General features: G+C 36.0%; 2 protein-coding genes across 52 annotated transcripts in view; one reads left to right on the top strand and one right to left on the bottom strand.

Annotated features, from left to right (window-relative positions):
- SLF1 (SMC5/6 complex localization factor 1) overlaps nucleotides 1–14,702 on the bottom strand; it is a 33,419-nt gene extending 18,717 nt beyond the window's left edge. Inside the window, exons 1-9 of one of the 5 annotated variants that reach the window (XM_086869007.1) lie at nucleotides 14,125–14,338; nucleotides 13,617–13,730; nucleotides 13,401–13,476; nucleotides 11,566–11,830; nucleotides 10,848–11,091; nucleotides 8,639–8,801; nucleotides 5,545–5,676; nucleotides 4,136–4,189; nucleotides 455–613 (exon numbers count right to left, since the gene is read on the bottom strand). In XM_086869007.1, coding sequence (XP_086725133.1) covers nucleotides 455–613; nucleotides 4,136–4,189; nucleotides 5,545–5,676; nucleotides 8,639–8,801; nucleotides 10,848–11,091; nucleotides 11,566–11,695 — 882 coding nt within the window. In that variant the 5' untranslated portion in view covers nucleotides 11,696–11,830; nucleotides 13,401–13,476; nucleotides 13,617–13,730; nucleotides 14,125–14,338. Of the gene's footprint in view, nucleotides 1–454; nucleotides 614–4,135; nucleotides 4,190–5,544; nucleotides 5,677–8,638; nucleotides 8,802–10,847; nucleotides 11,092–11,565; nucleotides 11,831–13,400; nucleotides 13,477–13,616; nucleotides 13,731–14,124; nucleotides 14,369–14,492 lie in introns of those variants that run through there. The other 4 variants (XM_086869006.1, XM_086869009.1, XM_023945036.2 and 1 more) reach the window with 4 other exon arrangements.
- Nucleotides 14,356–26,244, top strand: part of KIAA0825 (KIAA0825 ortholog) — a 239,834-nt gene continuing 227,945 nt past the window's right edge. For 8 of the 47 annotated variants that reach the window (XR_015280921.1, XR_015280924.1, XR_015280926.1 and 5 more), the window contains exons 1-2: nucleotides 14,364–14,452; nucleotides 16,318–16,407. The gene's annotated coding sequence lies outside the window, so the exon portion shown is untranslated. Of the gene's footprint in view, nucleotides 14,453–16,317; nucleotides 16,408–26,244 lie in introns of all 47 variants that reach the window. The other 39 variants (XR_015280928.1, XM_086868971.1, XM_086868973.1 and 36 more) reach the window with 9 other exon arrangements.

Here is a 26,244-nt window from a genome sequence, read left to right as displayed (position 1 = left end):
CAATCCCAAGTGAAGAAAACTAATCACTGAAGTAACATGCAATTTAATGCAAAACTACAAGGAGAAAAATACATAGTTTAAAAAAAAGGGAAGAGAAAAAGCAGAACTTGCTCTAGTGTGATATTCCAGTTTAATACACCACTGTTTAGAGCAATTCTTCTCAATCAATCTCTCTATCCATGGCATACAAGCATAGTGCTGTTTCTAAAAGTAACAAAAAATATTTGTGGCCAAGTCTTACACAATATTTAGAGCATTAATTTGGCTTGCAAATAAATACTAATTTGAAAAAACCCTTTTTAAAATTCTTTCTTCTTTTTACAAGCACACTGGTGAGCACAAAAAGGGTGACTGCATCACTAAAAAACTACTAAATACAATATCAGAAGCAAAGATCATAATACTTCCATTTATTGCTTTTATTTTTAATAAAACTTTAGTCTCCATCTCTCACCGATAGGACATGTTCTAGAAGAGGGTGAAGAAGTTGCACAGGAGGTGCACTGCATATTTGGCCTGCAGCAAGTTCTGTGACTACATCATGAAGTAAGTCCTCTTCCACTAATCCTTGAAGTATAGACCAGGTGCCCCTGGACCAGTCAGTACTTCTAACCTAGAAATGAGATATCATTGTAAAAAAAAATATAACAGCTTAAATTAAACTAACCAACTTAGCTGACATAGGAAATTTCTAAGTAGAATGTTGGTATTATATATCCTGGTTCCTTGCCAGGATAGAATTAATTTTTGCAGTAGCCATAGGGGATGTGACTAAGACACGGAGGTTATTCTATTTCACCTTATATCCCTGCTAGGAAGCGGAAAAGAGACTCTCATTTCCGAGCAGAAGGGGTCATTCCAGTCAAGAAGATCTTACTGGCACAGGACTTCTGTCATACTCTTTGCTACTCATGACTTTACGGTTTCAGAGAACCCAAAGAGATGCAATAGCTTCCATGAGATGCTGTATCTGCCCTGCAAATTCCCTGTTACTGTCTGTACTTTCAGCTTTCCAAAGATGACAAATTAATGATGCTAATGAGCTACTGAAGGTCTCAACTACATTGCTATTTACATCTTTCCTCTAGTTCAGGTTCAAGCCAAAGCTTGAATGCACAAGCCAGTTGTAACTGTATTGCTAATTGAAGCTTGGCTTTCTTCTGCCAGGTAATTCTCTTTTGAAGTAAACCTTTTTTGTCTGACCACAGAGCCTGAGGTTCTGGTAAATTCAAATTTATCCTCATTCTGGGATAAGGAAGCATAGCTGAGAGAAGCATGGTCAGACTGATTGGACTGCTGGAATTACACAGTTACGTAAGTTTATTGTTGCTGTTGTCTCTGATAACTTTTGACTTTTAAATCTCTGACAAAATTCCTGCATCTTAGTGTGCATTAGATAGAATTGTTAAGGTTGGGAAAGAATTCTAATATAATTTTAGTCCAATCTTTAACAGCACTCCCAAGCTCACCACTAAACCATGTCCGTAAGTGCCACTTGTACACATCTTCTAGACTACTCCAGGGATGATGACTCCATTCAGTAATGGGAACTATTTTCCAGATCCGGACACAACCCTTTGCAGGGAGAAATTTTCCTATTATCCAATATAAATACGTTACCAATTGTTCTACGAATAGTTTGAATTTTAAATTAACACAGACTTTGAGTCCAGTTGTGGATTTGAAATCTAAATATACTGCTATTAGATAGCTTCCAAAAATGTTCCAGTAATAAGATAAAAAACATTAGGAGCTCTGTTCAAACATGAAAAAAATTTAGAAAGAAATTATTATAATCATGGTTAAATCACAGCTAGAGTCTTAAATCACACTCTAGAGCTAGAGTGAATTAACTCCACCTTAGCATTAGATAGTTTCTCTGCAAATGTCTCGTATCTCAGATTCCTAATGTAAGTCATTGTTTCATTAACAATAAATAAAGCTGCTCATGTAGATAATTTTCTTTTAATCAAGTCTTTGTGCATCTGGTGTTTGCAGCTCACATTTATTTCAATTTTCTCATTCATACATGCACTATTAAAATCTCCACTAAAATTTTCTTTGGAAATAATGGTTGCATTCATACTTTTGTAATGTTAATTACATGCAAACAGCACATCTAAAGAGCAATCATAAAGTGTTTAATGACAGTCACAGAAGAACTTCTCTGCTCTCTGGATTTAAGATCTACGACTGTATATTGGGCATATACAAGCATGTTACCACTGACCTTCACCCAGTGATCACGCCAGCATCCAGCTTTATATATTGGAACTGAAACATTTATTTTTTGAAAATTCTGTACTAGAAGAAACAGTAACCTTGATGCATTATTTTGAAAATACCCTAAAGCAAAGCTGTTTTGGGAAGACGGTACCTCTTGCATAGCATTCAAGTCAGAGAGAAACTAGAGACTGGTTCAGCATCTTTCTAAGATGAAAAGAAGGATGATACAAAACTGAGGCAATAAACTTTTGTCAGTATCAGGAGACACCTATTATTGAAGATACTTAATAAGTTATCGAAGCTTCACTGGCTTGAGGAATCAGCTATTTCTTGTGAAGCACTGCTGGTACAATCATTAGGACTTTGAGCAGCAACAAATGGAATAGGAAGGTCCACACAATACATCTTTCACATTTTACATTTAGTGGAAGAAAAGCTGATAAATGAGAAATAAATATTTTTGGTATGATGATGGAACAGAACAAACAGCTGAGCTAAGCCTTCCTAGCAGATGCAAACTGAGATGACAAAATACAGTAGGCAGATCGAACATGTAATTTCGTTTGTAGGTTTGATTTTACTTCATCAGTATTACTGGAAATTTTTACTGGAGCTGCTTAAAAAATCCACAGATATACTGACTATAGAAGTCACATATCATATAAAGGCTAGCAATGAATGTTCCATAAAGCAGTAAAAGTGACAGAACAGTAAGAGAAGTATTCCAATTAGGCTTAAAATTTCCAAGCAAAAAATGATATCATTCTTAAGAGTGAAGGAAAATAATTTCAGCTCACATGTTGTGAAAAAGATAAATTTTATCCATTAATTCAATAAACTACACAGTAACATAAACCTCTTCAGGAGCAGAAACATACACAGCACTTTGCAGATCAGATGGTGTTGGACCATGACAAAAGTATTTTATTGCTCATGTTTTAAAAATATTTTTCTTCTTCTTCACTTATTGTCCATAGAAAGAAATTAGAAAAAAAAATAAATTATTTCAAGTAACTATTTATGTAGTATGGCTCATGAAGGTACCAGATCTTCAGTTACCAATACAGGAGGATAACACACACTTTTAAGTGTTTCGTTTCTAAGTAAAACGAGTTACCATATAAAATAGTACTAGTAGCTCATGGCCACTGTATAAAATGCTTTTTGAGTACTAAATGCCTTTTGAGTACTAAAGAGGCAATGTTTCAACACTGTTCATAGATTTAGTCTTAACATTATAGATAGACAAGGCAAAAATTTAAAAGTATTAATTTGCCTGTACCTGTTCTTTGGCATTTATTTGGCTAATGGAAATAAAAAAAGAGAAATTAAATACTACAAAAAAAGGAATTAAGTCAAAGTGATTATGAAAACAGGACAAACAAAGCATTCTACATGCAATCTGTGCTTCAGCTGACTCTGGAAACCCACATGATGAAGTATCAGGCATGTGCTGAAAGAACAAGTACTATTTCTTTTTGTAGTCAGCTTACCTGTAGCTAAAATCTGTCTCTATTAGAAAAAGGTGAGCAGTCCTAAAAATTGTGTATGCTCTCTCTTAATTGCTACTGCATATATACAGTGCTTGAGTAATTTAAGATGCTTTAAATCACATTAGGACATCTTTGGGGTTTTTTTTTCCTAATGTTAATAGGTAAGGTTTTCCTAACTATCAGGATTAAAAAGTTTCTTTGTAGTAACAGGGACAGTACTGAAAGTATCACAAGAACAAACAACATTCAACACCCAATGATGCTCTTTAATGCATCAATATCAATTTATCACAGTTTTGAATAGCCAAAATCTAAAAATGTTTTTCTTATAGCTAATTTTGCAATTAAAGTATGTTTGTCTAACTTCACGATAAAATTCCATATGCTAACATGCCCTCTTTTTTTATAACTCTTACCTCTGGATTGCAGCTGTTCAGGTGGTCTGTTTGCATAAGTCTGTGCTTAATAGTCTGTAAAACAGGATAAAGTTAACCTTCACACTGGATAACAGTCAACATATTCAATAAATAGTGCATTAGACTTCCCAAATGATAACTTCTGTTAAATGTAGTTGAAACACAAAATAGCATTTAAATTTGTCTTTTGGATGCTTAAATTATGAAATAGGGGACAAATGACTTAAGAGGAGTAAAATACAGGAAAATTTTCCTTCCCATTTTCCTCTGCTATTGTCTGTTTGTTGTTATTTGGTTGTTTTGTAAGGACAGTGTTCCTATATTAGATATTAAAGAACTAAAAGTTTTCAGCTTTTCTGTGGCAAAATGCCAACTTTGGATTCTTCTTGCATGCAGAAATATGGTAGTAGGTACAAAAACGTATTATATCTATATTATGTTATTGCCTAGTATTACAATCTTACTAAAACATGTTACTAAAATATCCTTAGGAGAGATCATCTTTGAAGTGTTAATCCATCTGCACATTGCTACATAATAGTTTGAACCAGAGTGCTTGCTGTACCTAAAATACATGAAAAGTTAACAACAAATTTATTTTTTACATGTGTGTAGGGGGGTATAGCCTTGATAAAATGTCACTGATAAAAGATGTAGCATTTGATGGTGCACAGATTTAAGCAGCATGAGTCTTCTATTTGTAATCTTGTGTTTAAATACTGTGTGTACCTTGAGGACTTAAAATTTTTAATTCTTCCACCACTGAAAACTTACAGAGCTTCATGTAAACAAGCTCCTAAAAATATACTTAGACACTGTCATCTGCATCACTGTAACTTACAGAGACAATATATCCTAAGTCAAGGTAGTCAGTTGCTTTTTCTTGACTTAAAATAATGGTGTTAACTACTAATGTAGCAATTTTACTAGGATTAGATCTGTGACAACATAAAACCACAGGAGTGCGTTAACTCTACTTTCGACTTGTAATAAAAAACATTCACGTGAGTCAACAGAATACTAGCTTTACAATATGACATTTTGAAAAATGTCTTACCGTAAGTTAGCTAGGTAACCGGAAAATCATAGAAAGACACTAATTCAAAAACGTTTTGTTGAACAATATTTGCTACCAATTACCTCATCTATTACACCAAGGTTTTAAGTAGTACACTGTGTCTTCAACACACCCATGTCAATGAACTGCTATTAGTAAATTTTATTTTAACTAATGGCAGATGTGATAAAAATGGGATTATTAAATATTGCAGGTTAAAAGGCAGTATCTAAAGTATCGACTTTATTGTCTCAATTCTATAATGATAGAGGTTTTTACTACAGTTAATACAAAAATATATAATTACATATATAAAATACATAATGCTAATAAAGCACCAACTGTTACTTACCGCAGTAAAATACATATGTTTTATAATAACATTTTTCATTTTGGCAAGTTGCATTTTAGACATGCCTTGGTCTGTTTCCTGTGCAGCCATGAAATGGTTCATCTGGGTATCTTTGGGACTTTGTATTTCATTCTGCAGAGCAAAAAAATAGTACTTTGTTTCAAAGTTAATGTTCTAACCAACTTTTATGTGCTAGGTCTTTCTATATATTGTATTGCAAGCTGCATGTGCCTGTGTATGCTTATGTAATTGTGTCAGCGTCTACATCATGTGTCAGATGCTGCTGGTTTGGATACAAATCACTGATGTTGTAGGAAGTTACAGCATAGGAATTATCAAGGTAAGCTTCCCCACATTGATTTTTCCTGACAGACTTTAGGTCAAGTCATAATCCCTGTGGCTGAAACAAGGACTATTCTTCTATAACAGATTCTCTCTCAACACCAGAGCTCACACATTTTCAACTGGTCAAAAATGTAGTAAAAATTTTATAAGGCATTTCTTCTTCAATTTCATTTCTATTCATTTTATATAGACCACTACAATGAAATCTTTTCAGTTCTTGCCCATAAACATGAATCAAATTAGTAATTTAAAATTTAGTAAATCTTACTGTTCTTATTTATTCTATACTATTTTTGTTTGTTTGTCTAGTAATTAATTCTCTGAGTTCAACTATCATTTTCAGCTACTTCTTCAGCACAGGGAATGAGTAAGTGTTTCTCAAATTGGTTTCCAACTCATTCTGAAAAGACTCTCAGTAACACCACAAAGTAACATTTACTTGAAAAAAATAACTATAAAAAATGCTTTAAATTTACTTCATAGGTTGAGAACATACATTTCAGTAAGAGTTTCAATGCATGCTTTTCATCAAAGATAGGCTAAGAATAAAACACCATGTTTGTTTAAGGTAAATAAATAGGTAACCACAAAACCAGACTCCTCTTGTAGTATGATGACTTAAGAATCATCGAATAGATACAGGAGAAATATTACGTTGGCCATTTTTTATTGTGAGCAGGTGTGGTAAGTTAGGTGTAACTTGCTTAATAATCGAATCTGGGACATAACAATAGAGAAAAAACACAGTAGTGCAGGCAATGACAAGGTGCAAGAAGTTTATACTTCCATGTTTTTGAGACAAAAGTTTCAAATGTTACATGTCTCATCCTATTTTCAGATTTTCCCTGTAATGTATTGTTCAAAACAAATGTATTTGACATATGCATAACTGTAAACAAATATTGAGAACAAAAATTCCTTGCATATTTCAAAACAGAATGAAATATTTTTGGTAACTAGAATAGAGTTCTAAATAGCTTTTGATGAGCCATGGATAACTGAACTCTGATGCATTAAGTAATCTTTACTTCTTATGGCCCTTCATGCACATTAATTTCAATATGGTTGTTAAAACACTTACATTCAAACAATTTCTCGTACAGTCAGTCTTGGCAAAATTTTAGGAACTCCAGTGTGCATCCAACAAAGCTTTTAAAGTCACTGTTTAAGTATGAGACTAGTGTCCTAAAATCATGCATGTGTTTTAATATCCTGAACCAATACATTTGAAACCTTAGAGAATCATATAATGAATGACAATCCCACACACTATGTTAACAGTAGATTTACAAGGTTGAGATAATAAGAACAGATACTGAAATATGAACATGAAGCAAAGACTTAGTTTAAAAAAAAAAATCAAAAAATCACAGCAAGAATACTCTGAACATCAGTGGATTTTCAGTTGCCCTGACAAGAATGTAATGCTGTTTTGCTGAATCCATCATCTAGAGACATATATGGATGTTTAGGGGAGGAATGAGATTTATATTTGCTAGAAGTAGCAGTCAGATAGCATGACTACAAATTTATGAAGTTAGAACAATCTAATGAATTATACGCCAAGTACTTCTGGGACAAAGAGAAAAGAGTATGTCCATAACATTCTTTGATAAAGCCTAATATATATGGACAAGTGCTGTGATTTGATTGCCTATGTTTTATTTTTTTCCTTTTAAGAGACTAGGAGCCTTGGCAGTTTCCTGAGTTCTTCAGATTCATTTAAATAGAAAGCAAATGTTCTCTTGGTCTCTGAGGTCTTTGAGGTTAGTTACTTTAATGAAATCTAAGCAAAAAAAAGATATGTGCAAGTTAATGGACTCGTTAAGATGGAAAGTTGTTATCTCACCTGGGAGGAATTCTGGGTGCACAGCAAGAATCAACTGATTTTGACAGAGATCAATAAAAGGTGAGGTGGCCATAAAAACTCTACATTAATTCATCTATGAAAATGTCCATCTTAGCTGAAAGGCTTAAATGAGAGCAACTTTCTTGAAAAAATTTCATTAAGAGAGTAAGCACTAGAGTAAGAGTTATTTTTGATGGTTTTTATTCAGCATGTAAATATTTAGACCTTCTTCTCACCCTTCCGTAATACCTTATTATGGGGAGAGCTAAATGCTCTGATCAGAAGAAACCAAAGAATTTATAAACGGTAACAAACACAGTTTTAGCTCCTACTTGCCTGCAAAGGTAGTAGTTCAAATTAGCAATTGACTAAAGTCACCCCAGAGTCTGAGAAGCAACCACACTAAATGAATATTTGGAGGCCTTTGAGCCAGATCCAGATGAAAATACTCAGATTTTCTGGACAGTGTATCTGGTAAGCAAACAAGTATGAAACATCTCTCTTAAGGGAATAGTAACACAAAATTTGGTTCTAATGAATTCTGCACTAGCACAGGACCAAGTGCAGATGGCTTCTGGAGACTCTACAGCCTCTTCAGACAACCTTCCACAGTGTTCCATCAGCCTGACAGCAAAAAAACCCCCAAGTGGTTCCTGACTTTCCATTTGCAGTCCTTTTCCTGCAACTGGTCACCACAGACAACCGCCTAGCTGTCTACTTTGCATCCCCCCTTCAGGTATTTGCACACATTCACGAGCCTTCCTACCTCTTGGATACACAGTTCCAGAATCAGAAAGTTGTCTTACCTTTAATCAAATCACAAAACATTCAGGCTGATTATATTCCACTCCATTATCAATACTGCATTATTTACAGTAATCGATAAATTAGTTTACTCACTTGAAAAAGGTAATGTCCTATATATTGCAAAGGGTAGTGTCGAGCTTCAGAGTGGCACTTTTTATTTTGTAAAGGAGAAATTTTACCACTGATGAGTACATGAGTTATATTGTGCTCTGCATTTTCAGATGAACATATGGTTGCCTTTCCAGCTTTAAGAACTCTAAATAAACATATTTAGGAAGATGTATTTACTAAATATATATTAACACTGCCTAAAGCTACAATAACATTCACAAAATACAAGCATGCAAGGGCAACTGAATAAGGCTTCTAGAAGTATGGCACAGCACAAACTTCATTAGAAAGATAAAAGGGCACTTAGTAGCCTTCAGAAAATGAAAGAACCCACTTAACAAAACATCCTTCTCTTCAAAATTTAACACTACTTATTAAAAGCAATATATACCTCCAATATATTGGATAGAAAGTTTCACCCGTGTACCTTTTCAAGTATCAAATTTGAATTTATTGCATTATCTACCCCAAATGATGATTTTTCAGTTATGTTTTCTGTAAATTAAGCAGTTAACAGAAAGTGGCACAATGCTTTTCTGAAATGTAACATGATGTTTTCATAACAGAAATACAGATTTGCAGCATTAGTGCTGTCCAGTATCATATACAGAAAAGAGATTTGCTTGTCTTTGGGGCACCATTACACGCAACAGCTTCCCCAGGGACAATTTCCAGTACAGCTGCAAGTGCTCCTATCTTTTAGAAAAAATGCCAGACAAAACAAAAGGTGGAAAAACAAGATCTAATGACATTCTGGATAGAGCTTTTATTTTTCATAATCCAGATATATAAAAAGAAAATGGTGCTGCTCTTACACACTTACCCATCCAACAACTAGGCACTAAAGGCAGGAAGAGCACAGAAAGGGGATAAAAGGCACAATGTTGTTAAATATTAGAAAGAACAGAGACTTTCCCCAAAGCTACAGCATCCTTTATGACTGAAAACAATATCTGCTGAAGACAAAAAAATATCTACCTGTCAGTGTTTTATGACTGACTAAAAGGATCCCCATATTGAGTGCATGGGAAACAGTCTGGAAAAAAACATCTTCTACAAAACTTGTTCACCTGTCTTACTGATGTTGTTCCTGTTAAAGGTTATTTCTATTGCAAGAAATAGAAACAGACAGCATTGGGCAAGACAGCATTTCAAGTGTGTTATCAAGAACATCTACATAAGCACTTTTCATGTCAAAAAAAGAAGCAGCATTTTTCACATGTGTAGCAGGACACAGTAAATTCTCTCAATCAGACAAAAAATAGCATACATATAAGATTTTGAGTTGGCAAAATCAGAAGATGGCAACTTCAATTACCCCTACCTTTGTCTTTGTGCAATACAGACGGGCAGACATTGTGCGATGTAGCATACAGCCTTGTACTATGATCCAGCAGACAAACTGCACTTCCCTTCTTGACTGTGCCTCTGTGGCACACTCAGACCTGAGCAGTCCTAAATGCTGGGATCTCAACAGAAAGCTGGACAGTATCTGAATGAATGGAAAGTTCTGAAACTGTCAGGAGATACTCCTTTTACTGTGCCAGATGCAAACAGGACTTAAACATACACTGATTTCAATTCAGGTTTAGAATTTAAAGTAATGAATCCAAATGCGTAGGGAAGAGTATGGGAAAGAAAGGTAAGTTCTCAGCATTCTTGCACTTTGGTTTTCTTTATCTTTCTTTCCTTCCTTCCTTCCTTTTTTTTCCCTTTATACATCTGTCCTCCCTTTCTAAACTATCTGTATTTATAATATATCAGAATAATCTGTTTCAGAACAAATAACATCTTCAGAACTAGAAGAACTTATTATATAAATTTGACACAAAGACTGATCAGGTCAGTGACAGTGTGGTCCAGATCCGTAAGACACAGTTAGGTCATCCAGCCAAGTGAAATAAAGTATCTAGTTCCAGCTACTATTTGAACCTAACACCCACACAAAATAAAAAGTGTAAGTCTGTGTATCTTGCCTGATGAAGTAAGTCTCTGTTAGGAGCTTACTTGATAAAAACATATGCCTATTATTTTTAACACAAAGTATAGTGCCTATAAGAAGGCAAGAAAAGCAGTGATGTTATATATTTAAAGCCATTATGAAAGTATGGAAATATATTAATGAAAATAATTCAGAGTTTGGATAGCTGGAGGTTGTTATGGACCAAATTAACTGGGATGGAACTCCTACCTTCTAATACATGCCATTCGTTTATCACCTCTCTTAACAAGGAGGACAACTTTCCATCTGTGGAAGGCCCCTGGAGCACTTGAGTTTGTCAGTTCTTCACGCCATCTTTTAGGTGCAAATTGCATTTGAGGTGAATAATGGGTGTCTCTTTCAATTTCATATCCCCATTCGTAGGTTGTTTCATCAAGCCATCTGCCACTTTCAGCACTATTAATTATGTACTCCTTAGTTAGTACCCACTTTCCTAAAAAGAAAATGAACTGTCAACCACAAAAGATTTTTCGTGTAGACAAATGGCAATCAACTGAAGAACTAATATAAAATTAACTTAAACCTTTCTTGTGCAAATAAAAGCTGGAATTTTAAGTATCATTTAAAACTTCTTCTTACAAGAATTCTCTACTTCAGACTCCAGAATCAAAAATCTCACAATGCCACTGAAAATGATCACTTTGTTTTCTTTTAATGATTAAGTATCTTTTTACCCTTCCTAGATAAAATACTTGTCTATCTTCTCAACAATCTCAAATACATTTTCTTAGCTTCCCAGATTTTGTTCTTAGGACTTTCACAGAACCTTAGTAAGTCCTTTATTTTCAATACCATTTGACACTTACGCAATTTACTAAAATGAAGTAATATTTTACTACCTATGATTTTAAAGAAGAACTAGACATTTAACATGTAAGCTCTTTCTCTTAAATATTCTTAACATTACTTGCACTGCTACTGTAGTGAATATCAATATTCGGGGGACAGAGTTTTAGACTTTTTTCTTTCTCCTTTCTTCTTTTCACATCCTTTTCTCTCATCCCTTGGCTCCACCTCCTCCGCCTCTCCTCTTTCATGTTCCACAAGTATGCTTTTGATATAGTATGTAATGATCTTCCCCTTTTCTCTGTCTCTCTCTCTTCTTACAGGTTCAGGTCAAGAGCAGTGGTTAGTACCCTGCTCCTGTGTTGAAACACTACCTACAGAAGACACTGTAAGAGAAATTGACTTGAATTGTGTGAACATAATTGGTTTCACAGAACAGCAGGGTTGACTGACAAAATGTCTCAGTGCAGGAGCACAGATGGCACTTCTACAAAACCTAGCATAGGTACCGGTAGATTTATGACTGGAAAAGGTATGTTGTGCACAACCTGGATGTTAAAAACACTTTCGTGAGAAGTTTCCATCTCAAAACGTCTGTCAGCTGGGAAGTACAAGACAAATGGTGTCCTTGATAGTATTTCTGCTGAACTCTATGGAGTTCTAAATGTGTTTAAACATGATCTTTCTTCACTACATGGAAAACGACACAGTAGGAATGAATGCTCTGTGTCTGCCATCACAAATAAGAGCAATAATGATGCAAAATTAGCATCTCTTCTGGATTAAAAAGTATTAGATGGTATTGGGGAAGATTTGCATGTATAAAAAAATGACAGAGCTTGGCATCACCATGAGGACACTGCATGTGCCATTTCAACTCTGTTAAAACATCTTCAAATTTTAAACTACAAAAAGCAGGAAAACGTTAACTCAAAGGTTTAAAATTGCCAAAATGAAGTGCTGTGCCAGAAATCTAGATGCATTTTAATATTTTTTTCCCTCATGGAAAATTTTGGTCTATTTAATTTTTGATAAGAGTGCAATCAGAGTTTTATTTTAGTACAAAGAAGCATACATATATACATATACACACATATAAAAAAATACATATATATGTACACATATACCTCCCCTACGTTCTAGCAGTAAGAGACAATTAAAAATGCTTATTAATATAGTATGAAATGAAGGAATTTACGTATATCTTTAAACCCAAATGCATGTTTAGTCATTTGTCTATTATCTCTTAATTTAAGATTATCCATACCAACAACTGCTTTAACTCCTCAGAGTAATATGATATAAGGAAAATAAATATCATGCTTAAAAATGGTATTGTGATATAACTACAAGATATTCAAATCTCATCACAGAATTCTGACAGGTGATCAGTCTATGAAGAAATCTTAAAATACAGAATTGTCATTCTAGAACCGCTATAGTTGTTTATGTATGGGATTTCAGCATCAGACCCTAGCTAAAGAGGAAGAACCAGAAGCTTGTGTCAAAATGACAACAGCTTGGAATTTTCTCTTGCTGTATAAACAGGAGCTTACAGTGACATTTACCAGTGAATGTTCCATGTGAATTTGTAGTCAAAAATCCCTGCTGACTACAGGTGTTCATACTCCCTCTGCCCCCTTTTAAGCATCCAAGTAATTAGAGCATGACTTCATTATCTATAACAAAGTTTTCTGTTTGGGAACAGACACAGATCCAACAAAGGGAAACAGCAAGAATATCATTTAGGGAAAAAAATACAAACAAAAAAAGTGGACTTCATTGTAACTTCAGCATAATACTATGTTAAAAATCAAGGTTAATGGAACAAGAAGAATGAAGGTTTGTAAGACAGTTCATTCACAAAATGAAAACAGATAACTAAAGCCCTTTTAAGGGTTCTTTCCAGACTTATGCTGTGATGCTATGAAATTAAACAGCAAATCTTCTACTCACCAGCAGCACAGGCAGCTAACACCTTTTCACTCTTGCACAGCTTTTTCGCTACAAGATGTGTACAATTCCTGTATTTCTAACAAAACAAAACAACACAGTTGTATCACTGGAAACATTTCAATCCTTTGTCTATTTATACAGAACTAATTTAGTTCACAGTCCTTTCTTCTAAAACTTGCATTTTTACTTCCAGATCTAATCCTCTTTGAACAATACCTTACTCTCTATAAAAACACAGTTCAGCTTCAACAGGCATTTGAGCAGTGCCGCCTTCTCCTGTTTTTTAAATCCAGTTATTTGTATTATCCTTTTCTGGCTGCCACTTGCCATCTGTTGAAAGAAGAATGAAAAGGAAACATTAACACACAAAATAGATACACCATGGGAAGTTGTTTGCAAGGCCTGACCTGACTATATTTTTGCTACTTCTTTTCCAATAAAATAGGAAAACACCCCAAAAGGAATGAATGCTGTTAGACCACATTTTAAGCTCTCAATGCCTGCCACATCAGGGACGCCTGAAAGGCGGTGACGGAGTAGCCGGAGACCCCCAGACTGCAGCCTGCAGTGGGCCGAGCCCCTCAGCTCCGGCATCTCGGTTCCGCACCCAAAAGCCCGGATGTTCAGTCCTCCGAACCCCAGCTCCGCTGTCGGAAGTACGGCGGGGCGGCCTCTCTCCTCGCCCCGCGGGGAGAACCCCGCCGCCCCCATCGCAGGTACGTACCACCGAGGTGCGGCGGGATGGCGGCGGTCCCGGTGGGGAGGTGACGAGCGAGGCCCCCTGCCTGCCCCCTCCAGCGCTCACGTACGGAGGCTACGGGATCGGGCGTTCTACCGGCGCTTACAGTGGCCCGGCCCGGTCCGGTCCGGTCCAGTCCAGCCCACCCCGGTCCGGCCCGTCTCGGCGCTTGCCGGGCGCCGCAGCCCAGCGCGCTCCCGCCTTCCCACGCTCCGCCCCCGGATGTGGCGGAGCGGCCGTTCCGGGACGTTGTTACTGACGCTCCGCGGTCGCCGGGGCCGCCGGCGCGGAGTCGCAGGGGGATTCCGGCCGGGTAAGTGGCCCCGGGGGGGCTGCCCTTCCCCTCCCCTTACCGTGCGGCTGGGCCTTGGAGCCGAACGGAACAGGGCTGGGCTCCGCTGCGGCCGCCTTCTCTCCTCTGCGGCGCGGCAGAGCGCTGCGCAGTCTCTGGTCTGCCAGGGGTCCGAGGCGCTGGTGGGCGCTGGCACCTGCAGCGGGAAGGCGGCGCTGAAATGCGTCTGAGGCGGCCCCGGCGGCGCGGCGCTCCAGGCCCGGCTGCAGCGCGGAGCGGGAAGGGGCGGTCTTCCCTCAGACCGGGAGGAGGGGGTCCCGTCAAGGCGGGGGCAGGCTGGGGGCGGGTGGCGGAGGGCGAGCAGGGAAATGCGCGGACGCCGTCTCGGAGTCTGGAAGTCAGCGTCGATGTTGGTCGGCAGAGCTAAAATTGTGGAAGGCCGTCTGGCAGGGTTCTGTGTCGGTCTCTTTGCAAGCTGAAGTGTGCTACCTCTGGAGCAGGATGACTCTAAGAATCAGGAAAGGGACAGGGATTTCTGACCCTCAGAACCATTTTCTCAGTGTCGCGGAGAAACTTTTCAAAGTTTCAAAGCCACGTCATGCATGTCCTTGTAGGGCAGGTGAACAGGTAGCGAGCGCTACAGCCAGGTAATGAAGATGCGTATTTTTGGGAAGGGCTTTGTGCTCTGTGGATGAAGGGGAGTGATCAAGTTGGTACAAAGTTTTTATGAGAGTCAAGGCTTGACTTTTTAAAATTACTAAACAATATGAAGAGATAAAAATAATATTCATCTTGCTACATCTTGCTATATACATCTTGCTGAGTGCTACACTCAAGCACTCAAGCACTCAAAGTAGAATTCAGAAATGTCTAAATGCCAGGATTTGCTGTTTGTGAATTTTTTTTCCGTGTCCCACTCTTTTATTTTGGTTCCTTCTGTATTTGAGAGATGACTTTTGGCTATTTCTCTCTCATGTAAAGCACTAAATGGATATTTAGTGAAGAGAAAGAAGAAATCTTCTGATGCGTCCTAGCAAATAGAAGTAGCATTGTGCAGCAATTTTATTTGTATTTTCTACAGTTTGAGAGTGGAATGCATGTATTCAAAAAAAAAAAAAAAGAAGAGGAAAAAAAAAGATGGTTGAAATGCCTCTATAGAGACTTGAACTGTGGACAAGACACCCTGTACTAATTGACGTGTTTCAGATATTCTTTCATATTTGAGACCTGTAAGTTGAGATATATGTACAACAAAACTTGCAAGTGCTGAGTTTTTGTCTCTGCAGCTTAGCTCAGTAGAAGCCATGATTTGAGCTCACCGCTGCTATAAAACATAGGGATTAATGAAAAACCAAAACAAAATCTAAAATTTGACAGCAGATTGGACAGTTGGTTTAAGTCTGAGTTTCTCAGAATATCTAAACAGAAAAACAGTTCTTCCAGGCCACAGATGGCTCTTGTATTGCTGTTTTAAAAGTATTCTGGTACCCCTAATGCTTACAGAAATATTTCCTTTCTCTTGTTTCCTTAACACTGCAGTTATATTTTTGTATGTAAGCATGAAGAAATGACCGTCAACAACCTTTGTCACTGCTCTTTTTGCAAAAATGACACTGAAAAAAATCTTAAATGTTTAGAGTTAATATTCAGGCTACATTTCTTGCTTGCACTTCTCTATTGACAATGCAGATTAATTACATTTTCTATTTTGTACCTGTTGCACCTTTATACTTTTACTATTGATTTGTCAGGACTGTAAAGTGATTTTAATTCTTGTAAACTTTTACTTCATTTTAAACAGTTCAGTTCTTATGAACTAGGGGTAGCTACTATTCATTACTTAACTGATAATTAACAGCAGTTTTATGTCACACAGCTCTTAACAGGCTAGAGAAGTCTTCAGCATATGATACTGTAAACAAACTCCTAGTGAAGAAGTTGTACAAAGCTGTGAAGCTGTGTCAGGGGAGATTTAGGTAAGATTTAGGCTCTTCACCTCGGGGGTGGTTGGGCACTGGAACAGGCTTCCCAAGGGAGTGATCACAGCCCCAGGCCTGCCAGAACTCAAGAAGTGTTTGGATGGTGCTCTCAGTCACATGGTGTGACTCTTGGGGTGTCATGTGCAGGCTGAGGAGTTTTGCTTTGTGGTCCCTTCCAACTCAGGATATTCTGATTTTATCATACATACTTACATGATGACCATTTGTTACTATTAAGAATTAACTTCTTTTGCCCCCATGTCTCTGACACATAAAATAGCGTGGAATCAAAATAACTGAGATCTCAAACATTTCACATCTATTTTTTCATCAAAATATGTTTTTACCAAAATGTACCTTTAAGGAATTAAGTTTTTTAAGCATTATTTCAGTGATGTCTGCTAAGTTTGGAATTCACTTACTCCCTGATTCTATTATTTGGTTCATTGAAAATCTAAAATATTTTCTTCTTTTCCAACCTTTTTGTAGTCTCATTATGGTAGCTAAGTGTCTCTTATGTCTCATAGTCTCATGGGGAGAAGGGTTTTTAACTGATGTGTTTTTAAGTTCCTCTAGGTTTCTTTTATTGTATATTTGACAAATTGTGTATTTGTCAAATATACAATTCAGTTGCTCAGTATTACAAATTATATTTAAACAGTTTATTTCTGGATTTTACATAGTATTTACTTTTGCACATTCTCTTCTGTGAGCACATTCTGAGACACTTGTGACATGTTTTATAAAATTTAGGGAGTGATTTTCAGTGCTACACACATGATATGTAAAATTTCTAATTACATTTTAAGGACAACCAAGAATGGCCGTACAGCTCTCATGTCCATTTCATTAAGAAGCCAAGATCAGAAAAATGAATATTCCTTTTCCCCTATCACAGAAGGTTTTATTTACAGTGTATCAGGTGTTCATCTTTTTCAGACCTCCTTTATTAATTTTTTTACCTAGAGAGAAAAAAAGCGAGAGTTCTCATTTTCATTACACTCTTCTGGCTTTCTACCTTATACTTTTTATTTCCTTTATGTTTTATACATATTTATATTACCACCATGTCTTCTGCCTTGAAATTTCACTTCTTACATTTCCCACAGATTGCTCTTTTACTTCACACAGTTATCTTTTTTCAGACTTTATTGGTGCTGCTGCTTCTATGTTATCACTGTTGATCCTTGTCTGTAAATCTCAGTCTGTTTCTCAAAGCCTCTGCCACTTTTTCCTTAAGTTTTCAAGTTAGGGTTTCTTTTCTTTTTTTTTAATTTTGTCTTTTTGTGTATATTATCTGTCCCTCATAAACCTTTTGACTTCTGTGTTGAAAACTTCTATGTAATTACTTGCACATTTTGAAAGTGATAAAGTCCATGCAGAAACATATTTTCCATTTTGAATTACCATCTGACAGATTTTTTTATTAGTAATATTATCACAGTGTAATACTTATTATATTACAAAATATATTTTGTAGTATGTGCTTAAAATATTTGCCACTCGCAAACAGGATTATCAGTTGACTGATAAACTGATTTAGTAAAATTATTCATTGGAGCTTTTTTCTTCTGTCTAAACATAACATGTATACTTTTTAAATTATACTCACAATGCAGTAGGCAAACATCTAGTAAGCACAACTTTGTACAAAAACCAGTCTTGAAACTACACTGAAAAATCAGTCATAAAATCTAAAGCAGTATGAAGTGTCTCCACACTGCCTTCATGTGGATAAAAATCTAACTTTATGCCACTTAAAGTCCATTTTTTCTTCAGTATGAAACGCTCTCACTGGCTTCTTGAAATTGAAGGAATTTAAATTTTATTCTGTAGTGATAAGGGATTACAAGGATTACAAATAATACAATATAAATCCACAGAAGCTGCAGGAGCTTCTTAGTAGTAATCATCTTTCTATAAACATACCTGTAATTCATGGGCTAATGAATATAGGAAAGGCAGAACAAGCATTGTGAAAATTGCTGCTTTTCTTCAAGCCGTACTGATTATATACGCTCTCCATTATCATAATTTAATACTTATTTTTAAAAACATCTTCGTGTTCTTCTCAGGTTCTATTGTTTGTATTTATTTCATGTAACCATTTTTGTTCCAAAGAACACTTATTTTTATGACTATTATAAGCTCAGCCAATCTTCTCATCTCCTTGCATTCATCTGCCTTTCTGCCAGCTCACTTTCTGTTAATGTATGCCATTGTATGTCATGTATGTTAATGTATGTCAGTGAACCAGTGTTATGGACAAATGTAGAGAGCACAGAATAGTCTTCAGCAGCTTGTTCAGTAACTCTTCTGATCATGAGTTTATGTGTATTAGTTCACTCTGTAATGAATTAGTGAACTGTATTTTTTTTTAGTGTACTTTCAGTCTCTCATGTCTTGGACTAAAGTTTTGGTTGGTTGTTTCTTTTAAAATATAGGCATGAAATGGATTTATTTTGCATTTAATACTTCCCTACCACATAAAGTTCAAGTTTCTTATCATTGTCTGACATGAGTTAATCTAGTGCTGCTTCTTAGACCTTCTTAATCATATTACTGCTCTTCTGCCCTGTCCTAAATGCGCTATATACCTGCCTGGAATACTTAATTGACCTAGTTTCCCCAGTGACCTTCTAATAATATTTTTTCCTACATAGGAGATACATTCTGATGTGGTCAGCAATTTTTCATTCATCAAAGTCCTTTCACAGTCTTCTTTTTCTCTTTTACTTTTTTGAGAATGCCCATAAGCTGATTTACATTATGTTTGCTGATTACTGGGTTTTTTTAGGCCATAAAATCACTTTCTTTGTACTTTTGGTATTTTGTTCTTCTCTAAGTAACTTCATTTAAATGGTAAATATAGGTAATGCTAGGAGATATTGTAAATTTTTGCTAATAATAGAAGGTTGAGTACAATCTGTATGTACTATGAATATTCCAGAATGGTTTCTTCTCTGCAATAACGTGTTTCTCCCCCCGGGTTTATTTCTGACTAGACAACTGCCAACAGCATGCCCAGAATGTAGATAAACATGAGCTCTGGCTTGCAGACATTAGGAAATCAAATTAGACATGATACACCCAGTGGGGTAATGTGTTACATGTACACTTTCTACCTTCTCTGCAGTTCACTGTACTTGAAGTAAATATAAGGGAAAAGGTAGAGATGATTGTGGATGGGAGAAGGATAAAAATACAGAAAACTTATGAGAAAGTATGGCATGAATTATTGCAGGGTAGATAAGGAAGGTGCAACAAGAGCAAGAAAGTATAGGAATACCCCACAGAATGTTACAATTCTAGTTTTTTATCAATATGTAGCTGGAAGATGATTGTGACATAGATCAGACATTGATTTGCTACTTAAGATGAGATTCATAGAACGGGATGGGTTAGAAAAGACCTTAAAGGTCATCTAGGTTAAACCCACTACAAGCTCCCTTTTAAGTATTGGAAGATTATGAGGAGGTTTGTCCAGGGCATTCTCATCTCCACTCTCAACAGCTCAAATTCCCTCAGCCTGTCTTCATACCCAAATCACTGTGATCATCTTGTCACGTTCCTCTGGACTTGTCTGAGCTGAGCTGGACATGGTGCTCCAGTAGAGTCTCACTGGGGCTGAGTAGAAGTTTGAGCGGTTAGCAGAGGATCATAGAGGTTCTATGTAACTGTTTAGTTGTCCCTTAAGGTGGAACATCTGTCATCAGCAGATGCTGCAGATCTTAGTTGCCAATCAGCAGATAACTTTTCCCAGGTTTTGGTAGTGCAAAGCTCAAACATAGATCACTGTTCCATATACATGTAAAGACAATATGGCAGGAGAGGGAACAAAATGGAAAAAGAGCAGGATGAGGATTAATGAGAGACTAATTAGAAAAATTTTGTGTGTAGCATATTGGACATACATGTCATTAATCTGAGGTGAATGGTAAATGCTGACTAATGTGGTAAATGTGACCTGACAAAAGATAACCAGGTTTTCATGTGCAGTTCCCTCCCCACCACCTCCAACACACACACCTCCTCCCTTTTGATTGTCTCTGATAGACAGTTTGATTTGTTCTGAGATAAAAACATGTGGTGGGAATGTTCCTTTCCTGAGGTAATAACACCAGGTAGGAATTGCAGCAGGAACTGTCTGGATGGTTGCATAATTGATGTATTTCAGAGATAGGAGAGCTTTGATCATTGTGATTGACTTCGATGCACCTTGGCCTGCAAAAAGGTGTAAAATATTGCTGGAGACTGGGCAAACTGGTCTCCTGAGCTTGCAAGCAGCTTCTGGGTGTAACACCTCCCCCCGCTCCCCAGCAGGGATGCCTGCAGGGTATGTCCAACCCAAAGGCAGGGAAAACTCACTTTTAGAGAATTGAGTAAAAAAGCAGTAAGATCCAGCCATGTACAGAGATAAAATCTGAAAGTAGTCCATACGTACTTTGTTGCTTTGTAACTGTGCATTCTGAAAGGCCAGAGGTTGTACACCTGCATATTTCTAGCCAAGCCCCTGATATTACAACCCTTTAGACCCACTTATATTATATACTTATATACTGGATTGGCAAATTTAGATACTGTATTAGCATTAATTCTAATCATAGTTATCCACATAATGACTGTCATATTTCTCATACCTAATGGAGAGTCGTCTCTCTGCTGCACTGCGACAAGTGGGTAGTTGACAGGATGACTTCATCAGGCATATTGAGCAGAGTATTTGTACACCTTTAGAAGGAAATTTGTGTGTTCAAGCATAGAGAACTAGAAATGGGCAGTATGTTGTCTCTCAAAGAACTTCTACAGTAAATTAGTCTGTCTGGTTTGAGAAATAAAATCTAGATCCTGATTTGCTGCAATCCTTGGAGACATAAAATAGGCCTCAGTGAATTATATTTGGAAGTGTTTCCATATTTAAGATACTTTTCAAAGTAAGACATCCACCTCTTACATTTTCATAGTAAGTTTGTTGGAATAATTTTGTCTCTGCAGAGAGACAGTATAGAATTAATCTGAGGCACTTAATCTAGTTGAAAAGGTGTATGTGTACATGTCTGTCTAAAAATCTATAAGATGGTGTAATCTGCTGTTCATGGGCTTTTCTTGAACAAGGCAGCACTCTGCAAATCCAGGTAATTAATCAGAAAATATTTGTATAAGGTACTGGCATAATGAAGTATGATTATGTATTCTATGCAGAAATTTCTGTGGGTTGGTTCTAATTGTTTTGGTTTTTTTTTTCCAATTAATAAACTTAGGTCACTTTATAAGAAATTAAAAAGAAAATTGTATTACATAAAGACTCCTTGATTAAGAAACTTAATTTTTTTTTTTAGTTTTTTGTTTCTTTGTATACCACATAGTTTAGAATTTCTTTGAATTTGTTATTAGTGGAATTTAATCATAAGTTGTGTATATTTAGTCCTCGAAAGCATCCTTTTTCACTTTATTGTTTAGAAATTCAATGAAGTTCTTGCACTGTGGTTTGGTTTTTAAAGACCTCAGTGAGAGGACTTAATTCTTTCTGATCTGAAGGTAAGAATTTAAGTGTTCTTGCAGGAAACAATATTCTGAGATGGAATTTGATCAGGTTTTGACTAGTTATGTGTTTTTGCTTTTGGAAGGTGGCTCTGATAGGCCATGCTTCAAATTCCAGTTCTGCTTCATTTATGGACCTTATTGTAGTCTTTAGTTCCTGTACCAGTTTTGATCTCTGTCTAAAACTCCAAGTAATATAATTGGCAACTCTTCCTTTTATAGCTGAATATGTCATTTAGCCATCAGCTCTGTGAAGTGCCTAATCTTCTCTCTTGCAGAATTCAATTGAATACCAAATCCAAGTTACCTCAATATGCTAGAGTGTTACTCTGTTGTACTAGCTAATCTCTACTTCTCTTAATTTTAAAATTTTGTTTGATAAGGCTGAAACTCTTACATATTGTTGCTTAATTTTATTCCTCTTTAGTTAATATGGGTGAAATAATCAGCTTACAATTTCAGTGTTAGCAAATAAGCTACTTATTTAACTTGTCCAAACATGTTGAAGGTATTGAACTTTAAGGCAAAAACATTCTCAGTCTGAAAAGGGAACACTGACAAAATCATTCAAAAGAAAAAAGAGGAATAATTTATGAAAGGAACTGTAGCTAATGATGCCATCCAGTTGCTTTAAAGTGCTTCTACCTCAAGTTTAATGAATTAGATTTGTCAACAGCATATGTTTTATGCACTACTTCTAATGAAGTGGCATACCAGCACTACAGTGTACTTTGAGGTTTATTCCATCAAAGCTTTTTGCTGTCATAAAGTAGACCTTTTTAAATAATAGATACTAAAAACTACATTTAAATAACATTAAGGTTGTGACACAAACACCAAATGACAAACTTCAGGCAATTCAAAGTTAGGGCTGACAACTTGTCATTACCTTGCATTGTCATTTTTTTGAAAAAAAAGAAGCATCCTTGCATGATTTAAGGATTGAATGTCAGACTAACTTTAAATTTCTTGGCTTTTGTGGGCTGGAGTTAGAACCTTACTGTCATTTTTTATGCAGGGTTTTTTGTTGTTTTATTTGTTGGGGTTTTGTGTGTGTGGTTTTTTTTAAATTTTGCATATTCTCTGTTTTCAGGAAAAAAAGCAGTGGAAACAGTACAGGCTTTATTGTCTTTGTTTTTAATATAAAACACAGATATGAGAGTATTGGTCAAAGAACAGGGTCTACCCTGTTGTCAAAATTACATGCTGTTCTTTAAAACTTCCTTTGCTTTTGTCTTTGCTAATTTTTCTATGGAATTTAGGAGTTACAGGAACTTTAGTCCTGGAGAACTTTAACTAAAACCCTATAAAGTATTGAGAATTCCTAATTCTTTTCCACAGAAAGAACCATTTCCTTTTTATTGAACACTGCTACCTAAACCAAGTGTATACAGAAAGCATTGTTAAATGATTTTTCATTACTTAAAATATGTGAAACAAAGGCAGTTGAACAGGGGAGATTGTGTTATTTTTTACACACGCTTTCCCATTTTGTTGCTGTTAAATGTAGTAGAACTTTCTGTTCAAGTATCTTAGCATGTGTTTACATGTAAGTACAGTCCTTTCAATTCCTCTATAGAGATAATTTCTCAAGGTCTGTAAGTCTAATACAGACAATCTATTATTTTCATCATCATTTTGTCAACTTAATCTAGCATAAACTGGTACTGCTGCCAAGTTGTCAGGCCTTCACCAGTCACTCACTTCATCCCTGTGCCACCATCAATGCTCATACAGCTGCCTGGTAAATAGGGATAAATGGGCTTGCATGGGCTAAGAACATTGGTAGGATCCTGTGAAAAAGGGTCAGAAAATGAGGTTTCTTGTTCAACTTTTCTGAATCTCTTTTCTCAGTACAGTCAATTTCTCACCATTCTTTTTTATTGTGTCGCTATTGGTGTGTAATTGCTCAAAAACTGAATTTGAATAAAAAGTTATGATCATTCCAGGAAGAATTGGTTTAGAGAGCTAAATCATCTACTGGTACAGATAAGTGGATTGTTTGAAATCAGAATAGTAGTCTCTACAATGTTTTAAATTCTTATGATGCCACTTGACTGGGTGTGCGTCAGCTATGTCAGGCAATGTAAATACAGGGCTTGGTGAGGAGCCCTCTTTGTGCTTATGCTGCCGTAAACCTACCCCTGATGCACACTGTGGTGGAGGAAAAAAATGGAAAAATCATTCTTGCCTTCATACTAAAAGTAAAATTACTTGTTAAATACCTTGACTTGATACTTGCAAAGCTATGGACTTTTGATTCACTTATTTAGAACAAACTTAAAGTTTCTGAGTAATGTTTAGCTCCAGTGATTAGCATAGAGGTGTTGTGATACCACTTTTTACCAGCCTACCTAAGAAAAATGTCATTGCAATAAATGCTACCCCACTTTCCTGTCTTCAAAACCTTTCCTCTTTTTTTCAGAATATGTGCCATTGGATATTTTGGTTTTGTTTGTTATGTCCTTCAAACTGCTTCATGGTGGTATACCAGTGAAGGAAGTGTTGGTTTGGGACCACTTGCTATTGGCTGGGTCACAACAAGCATAGTTTATCATGCAGGTTAAAGGAATAGATGAATCTCTGGTTCACTGTAGGACTGTTATATAAAAATAGATCTGTAGACAACTCATGCCTCTGTAGGATATTCTGCTAAAGTTATTACTTTATTATTATTATTTAGTTATTACAACTTTAAGCAGTTAAAAAAAGATATAGAGTAAATGCTAAAACTTTGATTGTAATATAAATTTCCTCCTTGAATCTTTTATGGCTTATTATATTTTTTTAAGTTGTAAAATTCTTTGTAATTAATATAATAAAAAAAGAAATTTGCTAAAATGTTAGTGTGACCTTGGGAAAAAATTTTTACTCCTTTAGTTTGTGATGTCCTCCTGTCTTTCTATAAACTTGAAATGTAGTCTTCCTTTACAAAAAACCAAAACTTAATTTAGTTTTCAGTGGAGTTTTGTTATGTAATAGGCAAGTAGCGCATGTTGCTTACACTGTAGTTCCACTTCTTAGATGATTGCACAAGTCATTTAAGTCTTATAATTATGTAGAAAATAATACAGTGCATGGTGTTCAATCACAAGACATTTATGAACACTTGCCCTCTTAGTCATGAAACTAAAGGCTAAGTGGTTTTGGCACTAAAGAATCTAATATAAATTTTATAGTAGGTTTTTTAAGATAGGGAGGAGGAAACCCTTTCTGCATCACAAATCTGCTGATTGTCTTTCCTTTTTGCACAGTAATTTATGACCTGGTGTGGTTCCAAATAATTATTTCTTTTTCCCAATGTGAATGCATTTAGTAATGATTAATTGTCTCCCTTTTTGTGCTCTTACCTCTATCATATCTTGACATAATATTCTTGACATCCCAGAAGAGATGGCTGAATGTAACAGAGCTGTCTCTGAGTGTTCTTGAACCACACTCACGTGGCATTTCCAAGGCATGTGTAGTAACAGTATAAAGGTAAATTAACTTCACCATGAATACAGTATGTTTATTTCCTGAGCTGGCAGCTGTGGAGTTCTTTGTTGCTCTGTGATAAGGAGCTTCAGGCTGGAGCTTAAAAATATTGTTTAAGATGTTTTTTATAAGAAGGAAGTTCACTGTTCACTAAGTAACTATTCCTTTATTTTTCTTTCATTCTACTTCAATAGCAATGGAAAAAGATTGGGGATAAATATTCTTTAAAACTGCCACTTGGTTATGTGTTCTTTTGCTTTTGTAGCATCATATTGAGATGACTTGTACTTCCTGTAAAGAAATAAAGAAGTAATACCTTATAAGATGTAAGTTATCAAGTAACAAAACTGAACTGAAATATGGAGAGGATATTCTGGGAAGTTAAAGGCCACCATTGTGAAACTAGGTGTAAAAATGATTTATATATGGCTTGTGATTTAGTGAGACGGCTCTGTCTTAAGATTTTTTTTTTCCCTCCTTAATAGTTACAGAACTGAAAACCAGTTAGACACAGGGTGGAGTTTTCTGCAATTAGTTTGATTACCCCTAACTAGATGTGGTGCAGACGTACTTTCATATCAATCAGTATATTTGTACATTAATATACAGATTTTTTGTACTTTAATTTACAGATGTCTTTTGTATCTTCTATTTTTATTATCTTCAGTAGTGTTTAAACCTTAAATTATATATAATATGTGGGTTTTTTTAATGCATAAAGCTACCTGGCAGCAGCCATGAGTTCTCTGAATATTAGTGATAATTAACTAGAAATCAAGTTGTAGTCAGGGCTAAGCACTTCACATAAAAGGCTTA

Source organism: Cyanistes caeruleus, chromosome Z (assembly GCF_971803275.1).
Source record: "Cyanistes caeruleus chromosome Z, bCyaCae1.hap1.1, whole genome shotgun sequence".
Lineage (NCBI taxonomy): Eukaryota > Metazoa > Chordata > Aves > Passeriformes > Paridae > Cyanistes > Cyanistes caeruleus.
Note: the sequence above shows the minus strand (reverse complement) of the source record. Positions and strands in the feature narration are given on the sequence as shown.